This window comes from Lontra canadensis, unplaced genomic scaffold, assembly GCF_010015895.1.
Source record: "Lontra canadensis isolate GAN:19392208 unplaced genomic scaffold, GSC_riverotter_1.0 scaffold1, whole genome shotgun sequence".
NCBI lineage: Eukaryota > Metazoa > Chordata > Mammalia > Carnivora > Mustelidae > Lontra > Lontra canadensis.
The window spans coordinates 81,281,016-81,302,205 of record NW_022630995.1 but is presented as its reverse complement, the minus strand read 5'-3'; the positions used below and the strand labels follow the sequence as shown (position 1 = coordinate 81,302,205).

The 21,190-nt window shown below is 34.9% G+C and overlaps 1 protein-coding gene across 3 annotated transcripts; it reads left to right on the top strand.

The window, feature by feature from the left end:
• Positions 1–533: 533 nt before the first annotated feature.
• Positions 534–20,007, top strand: PLK4 (polo like kinase 4). Of its 3 annotated transcripts, XM_032857972.1 has the most exons (16): positions 534–784; positions 1,442–1,537; positions 2,354–2,449; positions 2,529–2,643; positions 5,642–6,668; positions 7,341–7,441; positions 10,367–10,734; positions 11,779–11,883; positions 12,233–12,335; positions 13,315–13,464; positions 14,609–14,742; positions 14,835–14,926; positions 15,073–15,217; positions 16,382–16,522; positions 18,900–19,006; positions 19,398–20,007. In XM_032857972.1, exons 1-16 carry the CDS (start codon positions 755–757, stop codon positions 19,498–19,500), a joined length of 2,913 nt encoding a protein of 970 aa, XP_032713863.1. In that variant the 5' UTR covers positions 534–754; the 3' UTR covers positions 19,501–20,007. The 3 variants fall into 3 exon arrangements, with proteins under 3 accessions (XP_032713863.1, XP_032713874.1, XP_032713868.1); XM_032857983.1 differs by lacking the exon at positions 18,900–19,006; XM_032857977.1 differs by lacking the exon at positions 534–784 and having other exon boundaries at positions 1,462–1,537; positions 2,358–2,449.
• The last annotated feature ends 1,183 nt before the right edge of the window (positions 20,008–21,190 follow it).

Genomic DNA, 21,190 nt, shown 5'->3' with positions numbered 1-21,190 from the left:
TTTTTCCAGTGCTGTTCTGTCAAATTTAAACATTTGAACTTTTTAAAATCATTTTATATTTTTTAAGGTTTTATTTATTTATTTGCCAGAAAGAGACCCAGCGAGAGAGGGAACACAAGCAGCGGGAGCAGGAGAGAGAGAAGCGGACTCCCCGCCCAGCAAGGAACCCCATGCGGGGCTGGATCCCAGGACCCCGAGATCACGACCTGAGCTGAAGGCAGCCACCTAATGACTGAGCCACCCAGGCGCCCCTTAAAATCGCCTTAAACCCTTCATAGAAATGAAGATAGTTTTCCAGACTGTCAAGTGAGTAGCCTACCAGTTGTCTCATATTTCAGGACAGCTCTTCTATCCACCGTAAACCCGACCTTCTGAAAGATTGCCAACATTACCTAGCAATGCCGCAGGGCGGCCGGAGCATTTCCGGCTCTAGCCCCTCTGGCCGTGAAGGAGAGCCTGCCGCGCATGCGCGCCCAGCGCAGCCTCTCCAGATCGACCAGTCTCTTTACGTCACAGCTAGCCGGTCTGGGACCGCAACAGGCGCGAGTTTTTCAAAATGGGAGCGCGGAGGCGCCGCCCAGGTCTCGGAAGGTGCGGGAGAGGCCTTTCGGTGGCTGTGCAGCGGTCGCCCGGAGGGGCGGCCTAGAGAGCCAAGCCTGATGGGCGCCAAGACCGGCTGGCTGCTTGGAGCGCTGCCTCGAAGGGACTGTGTGAAGGAAGCTAATCTGCGGAGCACAGGCCTGAGCCTGGAAATATGGCGACTTGCATCGGGGAGAAGATCGAGGTGAAAAGTCTTGGCAATCTTCTCTGGGGCAGATTGGGGGGTGGGGTAGCTGGAGTGGCAGGACTCGAGACTGCTGCAAAAAGGAGACCAGGCGAATCTAACGGCTGCGGGGCGGGCGCCGAGGTGCCTTGGGAGAGTCCCAACCGCCGGCCTGGCTCTCTAGGGCGGAGCGTCCCGCCCCTCAGGCTGGGGTGTTGGGGGACAAGGTGAGTCGCTCACGGCCCCGCCCGTTCGTCTCCAGACACCAAGGCTATCCCGCCGGGTCTGCCGCGCTAAAACAGGGCAAAGCTGCCACCCCCTTCTCTGAGGGGATGGCGGTTACCTCCGGCGGGAGATGCGGCGGGATTCCTGCCGTGCCCTCTGCTCCCAGGGCTTGGCTGGAGGTGGGAGCAAGGTGCTGAAGTTGCACTGAGGTTGAGGAAGCAGTTCACTAGGGTGCTGTATCTGAAGCCCAGCCTGGACTTTCAGGGATCCCCGCAAGGCTTCAACATGCTTTCCACCCCAGACACCTGCTGTATCGAGGTGTAATACCTGATTGAATTTTGAATTCATATTCCCCTCTTGGGCCATTTTATCATCTTTTTCCAGTCTCTTCCTATCTTTATTCTTTTTCACTCATGTGAGTCATCACACATATCTTTAATTTTAACTTTTAAGGATTTTAAAGTTGGGAATCTGCTTGGTAAAGGATCATTTGCTGGTGTCTACAGAGCTGAGTCCATTCACACTGGTTTGGAAGTAGCAATCAAAATGGTAAGAATATATTAACCAACTTTTCACCTCTACTTTGCAAGTAATTAGTGACTTAAAATGTAAGAAACTTCTTACCTATGAGGCTTTTTTTTTTTTTAATTAAGGGTGGAGGGAAACCCATCCCTTATGCAGAAAACGATGATGCCAAGTCCAGCGATTGGCATTACAGATGTTTTAGGAGATCCTTGACTATGCTTAAATAAGTGTTTTATTTTCATTAATGTTAAGTAGACCTAGTACTTGTTATTATGCAAACTTGTAATTGACAGAAATCGAAAAGCAAATAATTTGGTTATAATAATGAGTAGGATTTGTGCCTAGTTCTATTTTACACTGTAACACTCTAAAATACTATGTTTTGATTGTTATAAAAAATACTATGTTTTGATTGGTTATGAGAGGAGTATCATAAACAAATTAAGAATCACTTATCTAAAGCAGTAGGGAAAGGGAAGTTTTATTTTAAAGCTTGTCTAGTAGAAAATAACAGGGTGAAAAAAACAAAAAAAAATAAAGCTTGGGTAGATTTTTGTTGTTGTTGTTGTTATAGATATGATAGTTGTGCTATTAAATTCTTTAAGTTGGGAGAGGATATTAGAATGTATTGGCTAAACTTTTTTACTGAATGTCTACTCTGCCAAGCACTCTCTTAGGTGCATGGGGAAAACAGACAACAGAGTAAATTGATCTCAGAAAGATGTAGATAAAAGGACTTAAGAATATTTTAAAGTATACTTTCTCTTCAAAGTTAACTTTTGAAAACTTCACATTTGGGAGTTCATCAGCAACATTTAAATGTTTCATGTTATTTTTTAGATAGATAAGAAAGCCATGTACAAAGCTGGAATGGTGCAGAGAGTCCAAAATGAGGTGAAAATACATTGCCAGTTGAAACATCCTTCTATCTTAGAGGTAATACAAATTTTATAAAAGTGACCAAGGACATTGAATTTTTGTATATTATCATTTACTATGCCCTTTTACATTTCAGCTGTATAACTATTTTGAAGATAACAATTATGTTTATCTAGTATTAGAAATGTGCCATAATGGAGAAATGAACAGGTATCTAAAGAACAGAATGAAACCATTCTCAGAAAACGAAGGTAGGTGGCTGCTTTTTTTCTTTTGTGTATATAAATTTTACTCTTTAAAAACTAGTTTTTGAAGAATGTGGTATTTTGTAATGTTTAATAAAACTGTTTAAATTATTACTTTGGGCTAGAAAGGGAGACCCCCAACTCTCAAAATTAGAAAAGATGTTAATTTCTATAAATAATTTAAACATTACAGAAGTAAAAGGAGAAATTTGTTATCATCTTTCCCCAAAATACATTTTATTTTTATTTTTTAAAAATTTTTTATTTATTTGACAGACAGAGATCACAAGTAGGCAGAGAGGCAGGCAGAGAGAGAGGGGTAAGCAGGCTCCCTGCTGAGCAGAAAGCCCAATTCGGGGCTCTATCCCAGGACCTGAGCCAAAGGCAGAGACTTAACCCACTGAGCCACCCAGGTGCCCCTTTTTCTTTCTTTTTTTTTTTTAAATCCAAAATCACATTTTAAATTAAATCATTGATAGTGTGTATCCTTTCAGGTCTAGAGAAAAGCTTTTTAAAATGTTATTGATGTCTATAAAGTAGTTCCTAAGTCAAACACAAATAACTGTTGAAATAACTTATTACAGAAAATGTCAAAAATAGAAGTAGATGGAATAGTATAATGAGACCTCAGCTTCCAAAGCTATCAATTCATGATCAAATTGTTTCATTTGTACCCTTCTTATTCCCCTAATTTTCCAGAGTATTTTTAAGCTGATTATAGGCATCTTTATATCTATAAATATTTTGTTATATGTCTTTAAAAAAATAAGAACTTTTAAAAATAATAATAGCCACAAAGTCATTATCATACCCAGTAATTCCCTAGTATCAACTGCATAGTCAGTTTCAACTTCCAGAGTTTCTCATAAATAATTATTTTACAGTTCAGATCAGTATCAAATAAGGTCCATGAGTCATCACACAAATAATTGTTTTCTAGTTATCCTGATAACTGAGATTGTAGGTAAGCTAACAAGTGTGGTTGCTATTGGACTTTTGGTACATTTAAGTCTATATAATCCATTTGAAAAGCAGTTTGGTCATATGTATTGAGTTATGCAAATATTCATATTCTTTGACTCAAAATAAGGTAGTAATACAAGTTGAATAATACAAGCTATACAAACATTAATGATGACTTGCATTTTTTGTTATACTGTATAATAGTAAGCCTTAAATAAGAAAATCTACAAAAGCTATAAAGGAAAAGAATTATCAATTTGACTTAATTAAAATTAAGAACATGAATGACAAAAGATTAAGTCAAATTTAAAACAAAGGAAGTAAATGTTTGTAAAATATATGACTGACAAATTATATTAAATTAATGTTTAATATTAAAAATATAAGGGATGCTTTAAAAAAAGGTAATGCAGTAGAAAAAGGGGTAGGGAATATAGGCAGACTTCACAGAAGGAAAGTACAAATGGCCAAAAAATAAATAAAAAGATGCTTAAACTCGATAGTAATCATAAGAGTGCCAAATAAAATAGTGGAATACCCTTTTTCTTTTTAAACTCATTGGATTGACACTACCCAATGTTAACAAGGATGTGCATGAAAATATAGCCTTTTGGAGGGCAGTTTGGCAAGTATTAAAATCTAAATTTTATCCTTCAACCCAGTATTTCTGCTTCTTGAATTTAACATAGAGAACCATGCCATACATATGCATAAGAAAACAAGTGGGTACAAAATGTTTATTCCTATGTTTTCTGTAATCTTGAAATATCAGAAATGACCAACTTTTCATTGATAGCAATTAAATAAAATGAAAATTTATGGGGGACCTGGGTGATGCACTTGGTTAAGCCTCCAGCTCATAGTTTCAGCTCAGGTTGTGATCTCAGGGTCCTAACATTGAGCCCCCACACCAGAGACTCTTTCTGCCCCTCCTGCTCATGCTCTCTCTGCCTCTGTCTCTCTCTCAAATAAATAAATCTTTTTTAAAAAGATTAGCACATCTTTATTTTAAAGATTTATTTATTTTAGAGAGTGAGGGCTAAGGGAGGGGCAGAAGGAGAAAGAATCTTAAGCAGACTCCCTGCTAAGCACAGAGCCCAACCTGGGGCTCTATCTCCTGACCTGAGATCATGACTTGAGCCAAAACCAAGAGTTAGGGCGCCTGGGTGGCTCAGTGGGTTAAGCTGCTGCCTTCAGCTCAGGTCATGATCTCAGGGTCCTGGGATCGAGTCCCGCATCGAGCTCTCTGTTCAGCAGGGAGCTTGCTTCCCTCTCTCTCTCTCTGCCTGCCTCTCTGTCTACTTGTGATCTCTCTGTGTCAAATAAATAAATAAAATCTTTAAAAAAAAAACAAAACAAGAGTTAGAAGCTTAATGACTGTGCCACCCAGGTGCCCCTAAAATAAATAAATAAATCTTTACGAAGAAAAAATATGTGTACTGACATGAGAATATTTCAAGAAATACTGTGAAGTGGGGGGAAAAGTAACAACTGTATTTTTTATACCATTTTTATATTTTAAAGCATTTATTACAGTGTATTTCGGTAGATAAATGTACATAAGCACAAAGGTATAAAACAGTATAAACACATTAATAGTGGTTATTTTTTGTGAGGGTTTGTGAGGTCATTGGAGGAACTAGTTTTCTTTTTTTCTTTTTTACAATTATAATACATTTACGAATTGTTTGTGCAATTATAAATATTTTCTCTTAATTGCTATGGACTTCTAGAGACCCTAGGTAGTCCAGTCTCCCCCAGTTGCTAATATAATTAAGCTTTCCTTAACTATATAGAAAACTCATCAGTTGGAAAGGACAAAGATTAGAAGGAGTTCCCAGTTGTTTTAAAGGCACTTAAAAGAATACTATGGAATTATCATAAAAATAGTATTTTGGTTGGTAGAACTAAGCTGCAAGCTGGTGTTCTAATGTAATACTGTGGCACATATGAACTTGGGTTTCTAAAAACTGAATTCTAAGATTCTAAATACTGAATCAGATTTTCTAAATTGTCAATTTTATTTTTTGCATTCCAACAGCTCGACACTTTATGCACCAGATCATCACAGGAATGTTGTATCTCCATTCTCATGGCATATTACATCGGGATCTCACACTTTCTAACCTCTTACTTACCCGTAATATGAACATCAAGATTGCCGACTTTGGGCTGGCAACTCAGTTGAAAATGCCACATGAGAAGCACTATACTTTGTGTGGAACTCCTAATTATATTTCACCAGAAATTGCAACTCGAAGTGCACATGGACTTGAATCTGATGTTTGGTCCTTGGGCTGTATGTTTTATACGTTGCTTATTGGGAGACCTCCTTTTGACACTGACACAGTCAAGAACACATTAAATAAAGTAGTATTGGCAGATTATGAAATGCCAACTTTTTTGACAAGAGAGGCTAAGGACCTTATTCACCAGTTACTTCGTAGAAATCCAGCAGATCGTTTAAGTCTGTCTTCAATATTAGACCATCCTTTTATGTCCCGAAATTCTTCAACAAAAAGTAAAGATTTAGGAACTGTAGAAGACTCAATTGATAGTGGACATGCCACAATTTCTACTGCAATTACAGCTTCTTCCAGTACCAGTATAAGTGGTAGTTTCTTTGATAGGAGAAGACTTTTGATTGGTCAGCCACTCCCAAATAAAGTGACTATATTTCCAAAGAATAAAAATTCAAGTGATTTTTCCTCTTCAGGAGATGGAAGCAGTCTTTATACTCAGTGGGGAAATCAAGAACAAGAAACCAGTAATAGTGGGAGGCGAAGAGTAACTCAGGATATGGAAGAAAGGCCACATTCTCGATACCTTCGTAGAGCCCATTCCTCTGATAGATCTGGCACTTCTAATAGTCAGTCTCGAGCCAAAACATATACAATGGAACGATGTCACTCAGCAGAAATGCTTTCAAAATCCAAAAGATCAGGAGTAGATGAAAATGAAGAAAGATACTCACGTACAAACAGCAATGTCAATATTTTGCATTTCTTTAAGGAAAAGACATCCAGTAGTTCTGGATCTTTTGAAAGACTTGATAATGATCAAGCATGGTAAGAATTCTATCAAAAGCATTTTATTTTTCTATAAATGTTATATTAGCACACATAGGGAACTGCATCTAACTAAGGAGGGTTAATTTTTTCTAATATTGTCAGATGTTCCTGGGGTACTTCTTAGCTATGATTTCTATTTCTTATTAGAAAGAGAATCAGAATGATCATTTTTTAATTGTAGTTAAGAAACAATTTCATGAGTGTATGTGCTCATGAATGTGTTTAATACTTGAGAATTTTGTTTCATTTTTTATTTTATAGGAAGCAGGTCTCCAGTGCAAAGTATCATATTAAATGTATCTGATTCCTAAAGTACTCTGATAATAACTGTTCTCTTTTTCTATCCTTCTCTCTCCCTTCTCTCTCACACACACACACACATACACACAAGCTGAGCCAATGATGAGTAATCATGTTATTAACATTAAGACTCATTTTTTAATGCTTGTAGTGTTTTTTCCTTTTTCTTATCTTTGATTTTTATGCTTAAATTACCAGAGGGCAGTAGCCATATAGAAACATTGTCACAGTACCATGGGCATTTTGGTCTGGAAATTTAGCTTCAGTTTAAGTATTCAGATCAAAAGATTTTTAAAATCTTTTTTTCATCAGAAGTTATTACCTGATAATTTTTTTATTAGTTTATCAGAATTTTTTTTCTCTGTTTAGCTCCAATCATCTTTGTCCAGGAAAAACTCCTTTTCCATTTCCAGACCAGACAACTCAGACTGAAATGGTGCAACAGTGGTTTGGGAATCTGCAAATAAAGGGTGAGTTTTCTGTTTGGGTTTTCTTGAGAAAATAATAATACATTTTCAATAAACTATATTACGATAACAGTAATAATAACTTTACTCATTTTGAGTATTTGCTGTATCAGCTACTGTCCGTAATGCTTAACAAATATTAAGTTATTAAATTCTCACACACAAAAAATATGAAGATGGGGTGCCTGGGTGGCTCAGTTGGTTAAGCATCTGCCTTCCGCTCAAATCACGCACGATCTCCGGGTCCTAGGATGGAGCCCTGTGTTGGGCTTTCTGCTCAGTGGGGAGTCTGCTTCTCTCTCTCTGTTTATCTCTCCCTCTGCCCCTCCCCACTGCTTGTTCTCTCTCTCTCAAATAAATAAAATCTTTTTAAAAATACAAAGATAATATTAGCCCCATCTTACACATGAGGAATTATGTTGCACAGAGCTTAATTTGCTACGCTACACCGCCTAAAAGCAGAGGAGCTAGGATTCCAATATAAGCGGTTTGGTTCATGAACTGTAGTCTTTATTCCTTATCTCTGTTCTTGCATCCTATCTGTAAGAAGCACATACTATCAGCACCTATAAAATAATCAAAAGATGATTGACCTTATTTTTAAGTAGATGCTAATGTGGACATCATGGTTTACCAGTGGGACTTACATACACTGAAGTACTCAGCTACTAAAACCTAAATGGGTTTTTTTGGTTTTTTTGTTTGTTTGTTTGTTTGTTTGTTTTTTTAAGTGAACTCTAGGCCGATGTGGGCTTGAATTCACAAACTTGAGTTCAAGAGTTAACATACTCTGGGCGCCTGGGTGGCTGTCGGTTAAGCATCTACTTTTGGCTCAGGTCTTGATCCAGAGTCCCGGGATCAGGCCCTACGTTGGGCCCCTGCTTCTCTTTCTCCTTCTGCCTCTCCACCTCCCCCTGCTTATGCTCTTTCTCTTTCTCTCAAATAAATAAAATCTGTAAAAAAAAAAAACCAAGCAAACAAAAAAAAGTTACATGCTCTACTGACTGAGCCAGCCAGGCACCCCAAAACCTAAACATTTTTAAACAACTGTCATCCAGGGGTGCCTGGGGGGCTCAGTGGGTTAAAGCCTCTGCCTTTGGCTCAGGTCATGATCCCAGGGTTCTGGGATCGAGCCCTACATCGGGCTCTCTGCTCAGCAGGGAGCCTGCTTCCTCCTCTCTCTCTCTGTGCCTGCCTCTCTGCCTACTTGTGATCTCTGTCTGTCAAATAAATACATAAAATCTTTAAAAAACAAAAAACAAAAAAACAGCTGTCATCCAAGTCATTATTTTAGATTTAGAGTTTGACAGTTTAACATTTCTTATTAATAAACACGACAGACTCACAGAAGGTAGGGTTGGAAATACCATGGAAAAAAAGAGAATAATAAAGAAAACATATGGGGAGGAGGAGATCATTTCTTACTAAGTATTATATTACTTCAGACAGAGAGTACATAATATGACTATAATTTAAGCAGAGTTGTTATGTTACCTCAACCATCTGTTTTTTTCTTTTTAAAAATACATTATTTTCAAGAACCCACAAGGGAATTAATCTTTTTTTGTGTACTTTATGATGGTAATTCAAATTTGTGGTTTTTAAACTATAAAATTGCCATGTACTTAATCTTGCATTTAACCTTCTATCGTGTTTATAGATACTTTTATTTGGTAATCGGGATATATCTGAGATGGAGAAATAAGTTTGTTTATAGTCTAGTAGTGCTGCTGCAATTTTAAAATATATTATTTGGTACAAAATATTTCTGTCATGGGAGTAGGAGGAAAGAAAGCACTAACAAGTCATTTAGGGGAAAAATGCAATATATATTTTTGAGTTTAGCATTTGAAAAATTGCCTTATATAGATCTATATAGCCTAATCACTTAAGGGGCTTTAAAAAATTAATGTTCCCGTGTGAACTCTAAAACCATATAAAATATAAATAGGTAAAATTCAACAAGAACTTTTTAAAAATGTGGTGCAAAATGGAGTGCCTGGGTGGCTCAGTGGCCTAAAGCCTCTGCCTTCGGCTTGGGTCATGATCCCAGCTTCCTGGGATGGAGCCCCGCATAGGGTTCTCTGCTTGGCGGGGAGCCTGCTTCCTCTTCTCTCTCTGTCTGCTTCTCTGCCTACTTGTGATCTCCCATCTGTCAAATAAATAAATAAAATCTAAAAAAAAATGTGGTGCAAATACACTCATAATATTAAATATTAATAATAACATTACAACTATTTCACATATTGTTTTTGGTTTTATTTGCATATTTTATAAGTAAAGATGGTCAGACAGTCCACAGCTTAAAGAGGTAAATTTACATATTACATAGAATATTAATATTACATTATTAATTATTAATAATATTACATATTACCTGTACTTGTTGGAACACTGGCAGTTACTTGTTTTAGAATTAGTAAGTGACCCTAAATTTTGCCTTGACTGAAAAACAAATTTCATATTAATATCTTTTCTTAGTTTTAGGAGTATAAAGGTATATCTTTGCAATCTGGATTAAAATGTTCTTTTAAGGTCATTCTTAGGGAGCCTGAGTGACTCAGTCAGTTAAGCATCTGCCTTCTGCTCAGGTCTTGATCCCAGATTCCTGGGATTGAGCCTCACATCGTGCTCCCTGCTCAGTGGGGAATCTTGCTTCTCCCTTTTCCTCTGCCTCATCCTGCCTGCCTAAGCTAATTCTCTGTCTCTCTGTCTCTCTCTCTCACATAAATAAATAAAATCTTTTAAAGTCATTCTTGTATTATGTCATATCTTAAAACTGCTTATTTGTTAGAAATATTATAAACATTTTTTTACTAGATTTCTTTTGAACTTCAAAACAAAATCATACTAGCATGACATTGTGTTGTGTAGACTTTTTTTTTTTTTTCATTTTCACTAACTTGCTTCAATCTGTGTATATTGCAGATCATTTAAGAGAAACTACTGAACACAACAGCATTAGCCCAAGAAGAGATTTCCAAGGCCATCCAGACTTGCAGGACACATCAAGAAATGTTTGGACTGATATGAGAGCCAAAAAGAGTTCTGATGCTTCTGATAATGTTCATCCTGCAAAACAGTTGAATACCATGAAATTTATGACTGCATTTCAAAGTAAACCTGAGATAATTCAACAAGAATCTATTTTTGGCTCAGATCCTCTTTCTGAACAAAGCAAAACTAGGGGTATGGAGCCACCATTGGGTTATCAGAAACGTACGCTACGAGGCATTACATCTCCTTTGACTGCTTACAGGTTAAAACCGATTAGACAGAAAACCAAAAAGGCTGTGGTATGTCTATCATTTTTCTAAATTACTATGTGATATTTTCCTTGAGTATGTGGTTTCTTATATCAAATATGTTTCTTTTAGTTCCTGTACTTTTGATATTTACATGATAAACTCATTTAAAAGTAAAGACTAGGAATTTATGGAAAAATAGCTAATGTTTTCTATTAGCTACTTTAAGAATGGTGAATTGATACCGATAAGCTTTGAATTTTAAATTACTGATAATGAGAAACATTTAAAAGTAACAGTGGGGGGTGCCTGGGTGGCTCAGTGGGTTAAATCCTCTGCCTTTGGCTCAGGTCATGATCCCAGGGTCCTGGGATCAAGGCCCGCATTGGGCTTCCTGCTCAATGGGGAGCCTGCTTCCCCTCTCCTCTCTCTGCCTGCCTCTCTGCCTACTTATGATCTTTGTCTGTCAAATAAATAAATAAAAATCTTTAAATAAAAAAATAAAATAAAAGTAACAGTGGCTAAATACTGTGTTATATATTATTTTATTCACAATTCCAGTTACTGAATTAATATTTAATACTGCTTTTTGCTTTTGTCTTAATTGTTTCAGTATTTAGTCTCATCAAAAAGGTAAACTAAAAAAAAATTTTTTTAACATTTGGAACTAGAGAAAAAGAATATATACAAAATCAAGTTTAGAGTTTACATTGATGTATGAATTGGAAATAGCAATTTTTATTTTTTAATTCCATCTTCCTCCTCTTTGTACCTTGTTTTCTATTCACCCAGTCTTGCCTTTGTTTGGCTTGCTATTGTCTTTTCAAAGTCCTTATTCTCCACCCATACCTTCTGCTTTCATTTTGCTCACTGGTTATCATTTCACACTTAATTATGCCTTCTTACCTTTGCTCCTTATGTTTCACAATTGTGCTTAAATACAGCTCTGGTGTAGACTGTTGGAGAGAAGCAGCCATTTGATTTTGACTTGAATTTTTGTTTCTGCTATGGTTAAGTACTTTTAAGTATTATATATGTCAGAGCTATTATAGTATACAAGAGAATTGTTACTAATGTTACCTTCTTGTTTTTTAGGTTAGCATACTTGATTCAGAGGAGGTATGTGTGGAGCTTCTAAAGGAACATACATCACAAGAATATGTGAAAGAAGTTCTTCAAATATCTAGTGATGGAAATATGGTAATGTGGCTTTACTTCATTTTGCAATTTTAAATCATCATTAAACATTTAGCATTCCAGTTCATTCTACAAGGATATCATTAAAATACTTAAACATTGGTTTTCTTAATATGATAATATCTCTGAAATTAAAAAATTGAAATACCATGTTACATATATTTAATTAATGTGGTTTTTAAAATAATTATAACTTGTAGCAAAATTAAACTTTATTACTTCTAGAAAATATTTAACATTTTCAATAAAATATTTAATTTTACATGTGAGCTCTTTTTCATAATTTTACTAACGAAATATAGCACTCTAACTTAATGGCATATAATTAGAATTCTTAAAAACTTTTTGACAGATCACTATTTATTATCCCAATGATGGAAGAGGTTTTCCTCTTGCTGACAGACCACCACCCCCTACTGACAATATCAGTAGGTACTGCTTTGACAATTTACCAGGTATGTAAATTTATCAGGAATAAATTTAGATAATGGACTTATATATATGTAAACTCTATGTGTGTGGATATCATAGATTATAAATGTCTTGCTTCAACCAGGCTATAACTCATGTTCTCATATTTTATATGTGGTGAGATATGGTGTACCTTACTAATCCAGTGTTTATTCATACTCTGTGTTATCACATATTTAAGCAAAAACTATGGAATATTAGTCATATATCACACAAATAATAATATGTACACTTGTTTAGTTACTAATTTGTCAAGAATCTTGTTTAAAATTCAACACAAAGTATCAATTTTGGGCTTTTAAAACCATTATTATGCTCCATAAATGACCATCTGTTATTATGGCTAACCAATTTTGACTTCTTGTTCAGCTTCTGGATTTTATGGATAGGGGAATTAAATATTGAATAGTAAGCCTTCACTGAAGTGACTTTTAGAATCAAACAAGAAAACCTGTCTAATCTAATGCTATTAGAAATCAAAACAGAACAAGACTAAATACTATAAGTGACTATAATTACAGGGAATTGTAAAAACTGACTTTTGAATATTAGGACCACAAAACTCTATGCTTTACTAACATAAAAAGAACTACATCTTTTCCTGATAGTCTGATTCTGATATCTCAGGTAGAAATTTTTTCATTTCAATTGTTAAAACATTTCTAGAATCATTACTTATAATGAGTCAGTGATTCAGAGGAAGAGATTTTTTTTAAATTATCATGGTACTGCTCATCGGATTTTGTTATATATTTCTTGGGGATTGTATTATATTGTCTTTAGTTTTCATTAAAATAATAGACTTGCAGGACTAAAATATCTTTATTTTGGTAATGAGGTTTCTAACCTATCAACTTGAATTTTTGTGGAAGAGTAGTGATCAATATTAAACTTACGGAATTTATATGTCAAGTCAACACTTTATTTCCTACTATTACGTAATTTTTTTCTTTTTTTCCCTAGAGAAGTACTGGCGAAAATATCAATATGCTTCCAGATTTGTACACCTTGTAAGATCTAAATCACCCAAAATCACTTATTTTATGAGATATGCTAAATGCATTTTAATGGAGAATTCCCCTGATGCTGATTTTGAGGTTTGGTTTTATGATGGTAAGTACCATTTAGAAATGATAATTTTTCCCCTTTAGTTTATAATTTAGTAGTTGTTTTTTTTAATTCAGCACCACAAGTTTATAAGCTATATATTTATACAAATTAGTTACACAGCACAGTGTACTATATGTTAAATATGTTAACCAAATCTATTTATATATACTTTCATGTAAACAGCTTATTCTCCAATATGTATATTAGTTCTCTTTCCCTATTTAGCTCAGATTTAATAACATTCAGGTTGATAGTACAGAATCACCTTAAATAAATATCCTACTTCTTAGCAGAAACTCAAATGGACATTTATCAAATGATGAGAATTATAAATGTGGCAAAAGGGGGCGCCTGGGTGTCTCAGTGAGTTAAAGCCTCTGCCTTCAGCTCAGGTCATGATCCCAGGGTCCTGAGATTGAGCCCTGCATCGGACTCTCTGCTCAGCGGGGAGCCTGCTTCCCCCTCTCTCTCTGCCTGCTGCTCTGCCTACTTGTGATCTCTGTCTGTCAAATAAATAAATAAAATCTTAGAAAAAAAAATGTGACAAAAGGATAGGGTTGAACAAGAGAATATGTTTTCCTAAATCTAAAGATGATTTACTTTTTAATCTGTAAAACCTCCTTTTAAGGGACACCTAGCACATACACTCATACAGTATACCTGTAATAATAGCTATCCTTCAATTGTGTTTTTGTATGAGATCAGTGATTTTTAATTTTTTTAAATTTTTTAAAATTTTTTTAAAGATTTATTTTTTTGACAGACAGATCACAAGTAGGCAGAGAGGCAGACAGAGAGAGAGGAGGAAGCAGGCTCCCCGCTGAGCAGAGAGTCCGATGCAGGGCTCCGTCCCAGAACCTTGGGATCATGACCCGAGCCGAAGGCAGAGGCTTAACCCACTGAGCCACCCAGGCGCCCCGATGTGATTTTTTTAAAATATCATAAAAGTATCAGCCTTAGACCAGATATATGAAGGAAAAAAAATGGATGGCCTATATTTATTGAATATATTCATAGCCTCATTTTTTAATGATCAGTGAGTGAATATAAATAATACCTTGATCTTTATGCATTAGCATGATAATGAGTATAAACACAGGAATATTTAAAGAAATGATAAAAGAGTCTTTTCTTTTTATTCTTTAAGGAGCAAAGATACACAAAACCGAAGATTTAATTCAGGTGATTGAAAAGACTGGGAAATCTTATACCTTAAAAAGTGAAAGTGAAATTAGTAGCTTGAAAGGGGAAATAAAAATGTATATGGACCATGCAAATGAGGTATGTACCTAGTTGTGGTAGGTTTTTCATACAAGTTAATAGTGATTCCAAATGATAGGTGAAATAATGACAGCTCTATTCTTTTGAAATAGGGCCATCGTATTTGCTTAGCACTGGAATCCATAATTTCAGAGGAGGAAAAGAAAAGTGGAAGTGCTTCCTTTTTCCCAATAATTATAGGAAGGTAAATGTTTAAAAAATTTTTAAATATGGCTAAGATGTGTCGGAAATGTTAAAAAAAAGTTTAGTGTTTACACTATGGACACTTTTAAGTTTCCTGTAATTTGAAAGCTTTAAGGGAATATATTTGGACATTTCTTTCCCCTTCAGAAAACCTGGAAATACTAGTTCACCTAAGGCCTTATCACCTCCTACTTCTGTGGATCCAAACTACCTGATGAGTGATAGAGCATCTTTGAATAAAATGATAAATAATGCTGCTTCTTCAAAACTGGCACCAATGCTTAATTCTCCTGTAAGTAAATATATGTTAACTCCTATACTTTAAACTCTTCAGTGATTGCCTCTTGCCTTTCATATAAAATTTAAATTCCTTACTGTGGCCTTTCTATCATCTGTCAACTTCTCCCCTGCCTACATTACCCTGCACTATCTATGCTTTCTTTTAGTTTTTCAAGTAAGTCAAGCATACAGGCCTTTTCACATGCTAGTCACTTGACCTGGAACTTTTCCCTAACCTCTTAATGGCTAATTCTTTCTCATCCTTCAGGCCTCAGTGTAAATGTTACCCTGTAAGCTAAATATATTATTATTATATGAATCATTTTATTTTTACTAATAAAATAACATCTAATGCCTTAATATCCATGTTAGAACATTGTTTACAAAAACTTATTAATTTTTTATTCCATGAAGTGTCATGCCTATAAATACTATATTGCAATATAGAAAAATGCAACATTAAGGAAATAGATCTGTGTGTATATACACTCACACACATGTACATATATATTGCAATTGCAGTTATGAAAAATTATGCCTTTGGGAAACAAAAGAAATCTACCTAAATGAAAACAGCAACCGTATGATTTTTCTTCTTTATTTCTCTAGTTTTCCATAATGCGGTTATATATTTGCATTTTTTGGTTAACACTTTAATTAATTAATTAAATTTTTAAAGATTTTATTTATTTATTTGACAGAGAGAGAGAGATCACAAGTAAGCAGAGGCAGGCAGGGAGAGAGGGGGAAGCAGGCTTCCTGCTGAGCAAGGAGCCTGATGTAGGACTAGATCCCAGGACTCTAGGAGAATGACCTGAGCCTAAGGCAGGCACTTAACTGACTGAGCCGCCCAGGTGTCCCTATATTTTCATTTCTTAACTCTGTTATTAAAGAATTATTTTGGGGGTGCCTGGGTTGCTCAGTTGGTTAAGTGACTGCCTTCAGCTCAGGTCATGATCATGGAGTCCCAGGATCTAGTAATGTGTGGGGCTCCTTGCTCAGCGGGGAGTCTGCTTCTTCCTCTGATCCTCCCCTCCCCACCTCGTGCTCTCTCTCCTTCTCTCTTTAAAATAAATTTTTTTTCAGCTAATGAACATCTAGTTTTTTTTCAGTTTTGATGAAGTTGCCTTATAAAAATGCCAAGGAATAATATCTTCTTGTCCTTTACTGTTTGTAGATGGTTACAAATGAAGGACATGGCTTTATGGCTGCAGCTTCTGAAACAAACATCTCTTCTAGTAGTCTAAAAGATTGTCTTCCTAAATCAGCACAACTTTTGAAATCTGTTTTTGTGAAAAATATTGGTTGGGCTACACAGGTGAGAAGTTTTTTATAGTGAAGTGAATTTTCTCACTCTGAATTTCTTTAGTTTTCATAGTCATTAGACAATTATCAAAAAAGTAAATAATTTTAAATATTTCTCTTTGCAAGAAAGTTCTTATACCTTTTTTACATTGGTTATATTAAAATTCTAGACATTTTTTATTTGTATACACTTGAAGAACTCTAGGTATTGTTAATAAATTGGTAAGGCGTAAGTGATTTGTTTTTTTTAAAGTTTTAAAAACAAGTGTCTTAAACCCAAATGTTCACTGATAGATAAAAAAGATGTATGTGTAGAGGCACCTGGCCAACTCAGTCTGTAAAGCATGCAACTTGATCTCAGGGCTATGAGTTCAAGCCCCATGTTGGGCATGGAGCCTACTTAAAATTAATAAATAAATATACAGAGATACATACATGAAAAAATATATGTGTATATACACAGTGGAATATTACTCAGCCATAAGAAAAAGAAATAAAATCTTGCCATTTGTGACAACATGGATGGGGCTAGAAGGTATTATGCCAAGTGAAATAAGTCAGGCAGAGAAAAATAAATGATTTCACTCACATGTGGAAGCTAAAAAACAAAATAGAAAACAGAATGAAGCTCGTAAATACAGAGAACAAACTGGTCATTGCCAGAGGGGAGGAGGACTGGCTAACTAGGTGGCAGGGATTAAGAGGTACACCCTTCCAGCTGTAAAATAAATAAGTCACAGAAATGGAAAGTACAGCATAAGGAATATAGTCAATAATACTGTAATAAAGTTGTGACAGATGGTGAGCTTTAAGTACTCTATAGAATTGTTGAATCACTATGTTGTATACCTGAAACTAACGTAACATTGTATGTCAACAGTGCTTCAATTTAAAAAATAAATTAAGAAAAGCAGAATAGAGGGACACCTGGGTGGCTTAAGTCAATTAAGTACCTGCCTTCAGTTCAGGTCATGATCTCAGGGTCCTGGGATTGAGTCCTGCTGTGGGCTCCACACTCTGCTTTGCCCCCTACCCCTCCTCTACTTAGGCTGCTCCCCCTGCATGTGCACACCCTTTCTCAAATAAATAAATAAAATCTTAAAAAAAAAACACACAACAGAAAAGAGGTATCATGATAATGGCTACTTGTTGGTAATTGAGAATGATGTTCATGACTTAAGTTTCACAAACTGTAATCTATTACTATTAATCTATTAATAATAGATTACTATTTGTAATCTATTATCCTTTGGCAGAAAAGAATTTTTTGCATTTAAAAATTAAGTCCACATTGAGTTTCAATCTTAAAGAATTATATGTAGGTGTGAGCCTATATGTATATATTATCTGAAAGCTGAAGCTTTCATACTTGAGCATAGTATATTTTTTTTAAGTACATGTAATTTTTACTTGCCAGGGAAGAAAAATGCATCTTAGACCTTTATGGGGGTAGGAAATAAATGAAGGGCACCAGCATTTGTTCAGTACCTGTTATATTGTTTCTCACGTGTATTGTCTTGTTATTCCCCAAAATAAAACCCAGTAAAGTTTTTATAGATAGTAAAATTATCTCCTTTTATAGATAGTAAAATTATGGCTTATAATTGTTGATTGACTTGTCCGGTCCTACTCGGTAGTTGGAAGAGCCTGGTGTAAACTCAGGTCTGTTTGATTCCAGTGCCCATGTCTTCTCTCTTCTGTTTGGAGTGCCACATTGTATATTAGTGACTATATCAAATATCAGTGGCTAAAGGAATAAGTTGCAAAGGCTGAAGTGTACAGGCAGAAGAGAAATTCTGTGGCTCAAGAACAAAGAATAGAGGGAAATCCTAATTCAAGAAAATACTACTTTTGTATTTCCTAAATCTCTTCTTTATTAGAGATGCTGTTGGCAGGAGGGACACAAAACTACTGAGACATTGTAGTAGAAACGAATGGGAAAATGGATTCATTTAGAATAATTTTAATATTTTAATGTCATAGCTATTAAAGGAATAATCGGAAAAGATGTGAATATTCTCAATGCTACTAACATCACAACCCCACATTTGTAGTTTCCTGAGAGTGTTGCCTTTTTTTTTTTTTTTTTTTTTTTAAGATTAATTTATTTAAGCATGCACATTGGAGTGCAAGCAGTGGGGGAGCAGCAGGAGGCAAGCAGACTTCCTGCTTAGTGGAGAACCCGACAAGGGCTTGATCCTAGGACCCTGAGATCATGACCCAAGCCAAAATCAAGAGTCAGATGTTTAACTGACTGAGCCACCCAAGAGCTCCGAGCATTGTTTTTTTTTTTCTTTTAACTATTTGTAAAACCTGTTGAACATGAGTACCTTTTAAGAACTTTAAATCTTCTACTGTATAGTAATTTTGCATACTTATTATTTTTCTAGTTAACTAGTGGAGCTGTGTGGGTTCAGTTCAATGATGGGTCCCAGTTGGTTGTCCAGGCAGGAGTGTCTTCTATCAGTTATACATCACCAAATGGTCAAACAACTAGGTAAGCTCTTAAGATGATGGTTGAGGTTTAGTCCTTTGCTATATAATTTTCTTTTCTCTATCTGTTGAAATAAATGATTTAATAAGGTTTTGTATGTTCTTTAGATTAAGGCCTTCAGTTTAATGAAGAATCCAGTTTTCAAGTCAGCTCAAGTATTTGACCTAATTTTCTTTTTTCATTTAAATACACTTATAAAATGTCCTATTTTAAAAGAAAACAAACGATATGCTTAACTTGATTTAGGTATCTACTTAAATAATTTGTGTGATTTTTCTGAGGTGCCTCTTTCATTGAAGAATTACTGAAAAATAGTATACCCCTTTTGGTACTTTCATACAAACAAATTAATTAAGTTATGTTTTTGTCTTTTTTTTTCTTTTGCTTCACTTAGGTATGGAGAAAATGAAAAATTACCAGATTACATCAAACAGAAATTGCAGTGTCTTTCTTCCATCCTTTTGATGTTTTCTAATCCAGCTCCTAGTTTTGAATAATTAAAGCTCCTTATAGGTACATAAGTCTAATAAATAACTTTGTTGGCTTTCAAGTAAAGTGACTTTTTTTTATTTGATATAACTTCCTCAGAAAGCCTTTCTACAAAAGACAGTTTTAATCTATACCGTAATGGATGTATTCTAATGAGAGAACAAAGCAGAATGAAACTTCTAAAATGTACTGGTCATAGATAAAATAGTACACTAGACTTTGCTCTTAGAACATCTATCCCCAAACTTTGTATTCATATATTTGTATTGAACAGTCCTTTAAAAGCAAAAATATAAATGGTGTGTGGTGTATTTATGCTTTTTTAATTGTTATCCCTACTTCTTAGTCATGTTGAGAATCATGGAAGAAACATGCTGGATGGAGTTTTTGAGGTTTTGACCTGTAAATAATGTGTATTTATGTTGTAAGTAACAGATGTAAACATGTATATTTGTTTTATATTTATTTTTGTAGCACCAGTTTCTAATGAAATATTTCTGAAAATGCATTTTATAAAAAAAAATAAATACAGAGATAAGTTGCTTTATCTTTTGATTTATTTAATTAAATACTCATTTTAAAGTAAGTTACTGGTAAGCTCATTTTTAAATTATGTTGCCTGTTCAGGAGCCAGTTAAATTTTTAAAATTAATTTTGCAAATGATAAATACATTGTTTCTCTACCTTTATTTGAAAATATGTGTATATTTTAATGATAAACATTTTAACACTGTAGAACTTAATGTAATAGTTAAGATGAGGAAAAAGAATATTTGATAGTGGGACACCCATTACCTTTTACTAAAGATAAAACAGGAATGAAATAAAATATATGAACATGATAAAGACTTTTAACCAATGTTTCCTGCTGTTTTTTAGAATTAGAAATATTTGAGCTATTTCCATTTAGTAGACAGGAATACCTAATGCCACAATTATTCAACATTGTTTGGATGTTTTTGCCTAAGGCAATAAGAAAAATAATTTGCAACATAAATAAGAGTTAATAAGCAAAAGGCAACATGATAGACGTATGGACAAAAGATATGAGCAGATAATTCACAAAGACAAGAAAGGAAATACATGCTCACTACATTTATAGTTGGAGAAATGCAAAATTAAAATAAAATCATTTCCTTTTATCAAAGAGATTAGTAAAAAAATAATAAAATAGTGCTTGCTAAAAGGAACAGGGGATTCTCAGGTGTTGATTGATTAGTGTAAAAGTAATTTGGCAATATCTGTTAGAATTAATAATTATTGGAAACCAATGAGAATGAAGACACTTCGGTCCAAAACCTATGGGATACAGCAAAGGCGGTCCTAAGGGAGAAATACATAGCCATCCAAGCCTCCCTCAAAAAAATTGAAAAATCCAGAATACACCAGCTGTCTCTACACCTTAATGAACTGGAGAATCAACAACAAATTAAACCAACTCCACATATAAGAAGGGAAATAATCAAGATTAGAGCAGAGATCAATGAGGTGGAGTTAATAATTATCTGTTAGAATTATTTTAGTACTTTGGTAATCACTTTTTGGGAGGAAAATTATGTAAGCCCTTAGGGAAAAAATATGAGAAATAAGTTTCCTTCTAAAAATGAAATCAGTTAAGGAATTTCTAGCTTACTTTTGAAAACTAAATAGATTTTGCTTTGACAGACTTTTTTGTCATCTCTTTCAGTCTTAATGTGT

Bases quoted from the DNA above. Each gene is read 5' to 3' on its own strand.
- PLK4 (XM_032857972.1), top strand. From the start codon at position 755: ATGGCGACTTGCATCGGGGAGAAGATCGAG. The intron at 1,538-2,353 runs GTAAGAATATAT...GTTATTTTTTAG, and splicing joins TGGAAGTAGCAATCAAAATG to ATAGATAAGAAAGCCATGTA. The intron at 12,336-13,314 runs GTATGTAAATTT...TTTTTTCCCTAG, and splicing joins CTGCTTTGACAATTTACCAG to AGAAGTACTGGCGAAAATAT.